This window comes from Aethalodelphis obliquidens, unplaced genomic scaffold, assembly GCF_003676395.1.
Source record: "Aethalodelphis obliquidens isolate GAN/ISIS:26980383/991018 unplaced genomic scaffold, ASM367639v1 scaffold36, whole genome shotgun sequence".
In the NCBI taxonomy this organism is placed as follows: domain Eukaryota; kingdom Metazoa; phylum Chordata; class Mammalia; order Artiodactyla; family Delphinidae; genus Aethalodelphis; species Aethalodelphis obliquidens.
The window spans coordinates 11,564,439-11,567,696 of record NW_020837980.1 but is presented as its reverse complement, the minus strand read 5'-3'; the positions used below and the strand labels follow the sequence as shown (position 1 = coordinate 11,567,696).

Here is a 3,258-nt window from a genome sequence, read left to right as displayed (position 1 = left end):
GCCTCTCACTGTTGTGGCCTCTCCCGTTGCGGAGCACAGGCTCCAGACGCGCAGGCCCAGCGGCCATGGCTCACGGGCCCAGACGCTCCGCGGTACAGGGGATCCTCCCGGACCGGGGCACGAACCCGTGTCCCCTGCATCATCAGGCGGACTCTCAACCACTGCGCCACCAGGGAAGCCCTGCTCACTATTTCTGATGGCAAAGGTTGTCTGATGGCTAAAATAAAGTATTTGGTCTTTTAGACTCCAGATACACAGTTGCTTCATTAAAAGATTTCTTTATTTTCCTTGTATCTTTCTTTTTTCTTTTATAGTAAAATGTCTTATAATAATATTTGACTATTAATTAATGATCCTGACCATTATGTGATCTGAAATTATATGTGTAATGATGATAACTTTGTCATTTAGTACTTTGTTATTTGAAATGTATGTTTGAGTACATAATATAATTCTTAAACCACCTGGTGAATTTTTTTTTTTAATAAAATTTTGCTCACCAACGAAGAACTTGAGACTGTAAAGTGACCAGGCCATAGTCACAGCCATGTAAGAAAATGGTGGACCTTGGATGAGTCTGGAAGCAAATTCATTTATCAGTATAAACCACATGCAAGCTAGTACTGCTCAAAATCCTCTAAAATGGTAGTCTCGAAAAAAGAATTTATTAGAATTGTAGAATGTCTTAGTGCAAGGAGTTCTCTTTTCTTAGAATTTATGTAGAATGAACAACTGAATGCCAAAATTTCAATGTTTTTCTTTCTTTTTCTACTTTTAAGATTCACAGAAATTGTGGGTGTAAGCAACTGATCATGTCTCTTTGAGAATTAATCCTCTCTGGAAAGAACTCTGCAGAGCCTTGGTCCTCACCAGATCTGTGGTCCCGGCAGATTCTAGAAAGAATCCCAATGGGAAAAGAAACCATACAGAGATTTTAGTCCATGAGCTTTTTTTTTTTTTTTTTTTTTTTTAAAGAATTCCAGTGATGTCCTCAAGGAGAGGCTGGCTTAAAAACTTCTTGGAAGGAGAAGGAGAGATCTTTGTTACAAACTTCCGTCCCTCCTCCTGCTTCTGTTCCCTTACCCTCTGCCCCCTGCAGAGTTGTGTTTTCTGGGAATCAGCAAGTAAGATCACAAGTGGTCTTTTCTTTTTTCACTCTCTCCCATAAAGAAAGCCTTATCACGTGCGGCCTTAAACTTGCAGCAAATTGCAAAGAAATGGCTCAAAGGCATCAGCTCTTTCTGTGCCCCGGGAGCTGAGATGCACGTCAGTGGCTTTGCCAGCGTGGCCTGTTCCCTGCAGACTGCCAGAGAAAAGAGGCCAGGAGGAAAGAGAAAAGAGAAGAGATTGGCCAAGGGTGAGACCATGCCCTACATCTTTTCTTTCCCCTGATCTGCTCTGTGTCCAACCAGGCTCTCCCCACCTGATAAAACTGCTCAAAGCTGCGGTAGGATCCACCTGCTTCCTCTTTCAGTCTGTGGAGTGTGGTCCAGCCTCTTGCTGGGCACACTGAGAGGAACTGGCTGTCTGATCTCCACCTCCAGGTAAGATCTGGTTCTCTGCTTTCGTATTTTGAGATGATCACATCAGAGTCTCACAGGAAAGAAGTCAAAGAACCCTTATGTTCTGCACTGCACGTGTCTTATCCATAACACTTCTCATGAAACTTGTAGGGGCCCTTGTAAGGATGGTGGAAATGGGAGAGGATACTGGTTAAAGTCAGATAAACTCAGACCTGGGTTCAAATTGTGATTCTGATGCTTGTTTGATGGGTTGTTTTGGACAAGTCACTTCACTGCTCTGAGTCATATGATTTTCTATAAAATGAGAATTATAATGCCAACCTTGTTGAGTTGTTTTAAGGATTAGCACAAAGTATATAAATCATCTGGCACATAAACAGTACTTATTAAATCTGCATCTGACACAATTACTTGCAGTGAGGCAATCAGCTTCCTAACAACACATACTCCTTAGAAAGTACCATGAGGTTATTTTCCCTCCTGAAGGGAGAGATTCTGATGTCCACAAGACAAGCTAGTGCAGAGGTTTTCCTCATGCGAGATGACCAAGACAAGGCAGCGATGGGAGTGGCTACCTTTCTGACTTTCTCTTTGGGGTCTGTGGAGGCTGACTGCTGGATGGAGTCTGTTATGGGATCAGGGTATGGAGGTCATGCTATTTGCACGATCCAACTACAACCTTCCTAGTGCACCTGTACTCTTTAAAGACTGGAGGACTGCCTTCCAAACCCCTGTGAACAGAGAATTCCATTTTTTGGAACTGAAATGAAGAGAAACTGGCTGATTTTTCTCTGGCCTCCAGAGTAAGTACTCCAACCCAGGGTGTTGGAGGAAAACTTTATGGAAATCTGTTCAAGTGGTGGGAGAACAAGTAAGGATTCGACAAATGCAAATCCTGCTAAATAACTGCATTCACTCTACTGCGGCAAGGGGGAGGGGGGGGGGGGGGGGAGAGAGAGGGGGGGGGGGGGGGGAGAGAGAGAGAGAGAGAGCGCGCGCGAGCGAGCGTCAGCAAGCCCGGATGATCTCTCCATTCATGTCACTGAGCGTCGCCTTTCCCCTTCTTTTCACAGATGGATGAATAGCTCAGTGCTCAAAAACGTAGCCTAGCCTCCTTGAAACACACTATACTTGAGAGGATATGCAAATTAGCCATCAAGATGAAACTGTATTTTCAGTAAAACAATGTAGTGTCAGTATTTTAATCTGGATGTTATTCGCCCTAACACAACATCAGCTAGGTGATGTCTTGTTTTGATTATCACTTCTGGATTTGAGTTAGAGTGATTTTTGTGACAATACCTGTAAATATAAGAAGACGTTGTGTTTTGATGTCCCAAGTTTTTAATATTACTTTCAACATTTATTTCCCTCTTTAGCATTAGCATTCTAGATATGTCCCTTTGAATTTTTTAAGATATTTTTAGTATAACTGATAGTGTATTTTATTTTTAAAATAGTGTTGCATTTATTAAAGAACAATCAGCAATATACATATATTTTTATTTTCTTTTTCAATTCAGAGAGGGTCCTTAAGGAACTCCAGGTTATCTTAATCCACTCTTCCTACTGCAGCCAAAGAGAGATTTTTTTTCAACAAAACCTATTTATTTTATTTAATTTTTAAAAACATCTTTATTGGAGTATAATTGCTTTACAATGGTGTGTTAGTTCTGCTGTATAACAAAGTGAATCAGCTTTGTGTTATATATATATATTTTATATATATATATAT

At 41.3% G+C, this 3,258-nt stretch overlaps 1 protein-coding gene across 1 annotated transcript in view; it reads left to right on the top strand.

Moving 5' to 3' along the window:
* Positions 1–1,212: 1,212 nt before the first annotated feature.
* Positions 1,213–3,258, top strand: part of SLCO1C1 (solute carrier organic anion transporter family member 1C1) — a 58,164-nt gene continuing 56,118 nt past the window's right edge. Inside the window, exons 1-2 of the mRNA XM_027129246.1 lie at positions 1,213–1,357; positions 1,475–1,544. Coding sequence (XP_026985047.1) covers positions 1,261–1,357; positions 1,475–1,544 — 167 coding nt within the window. The 5' untranslated portion in view covers positions 1,213–1,260. The remainder of the gene's footprint in view (positions 1,358–1,474; positions 1,545–3,258) is intronic.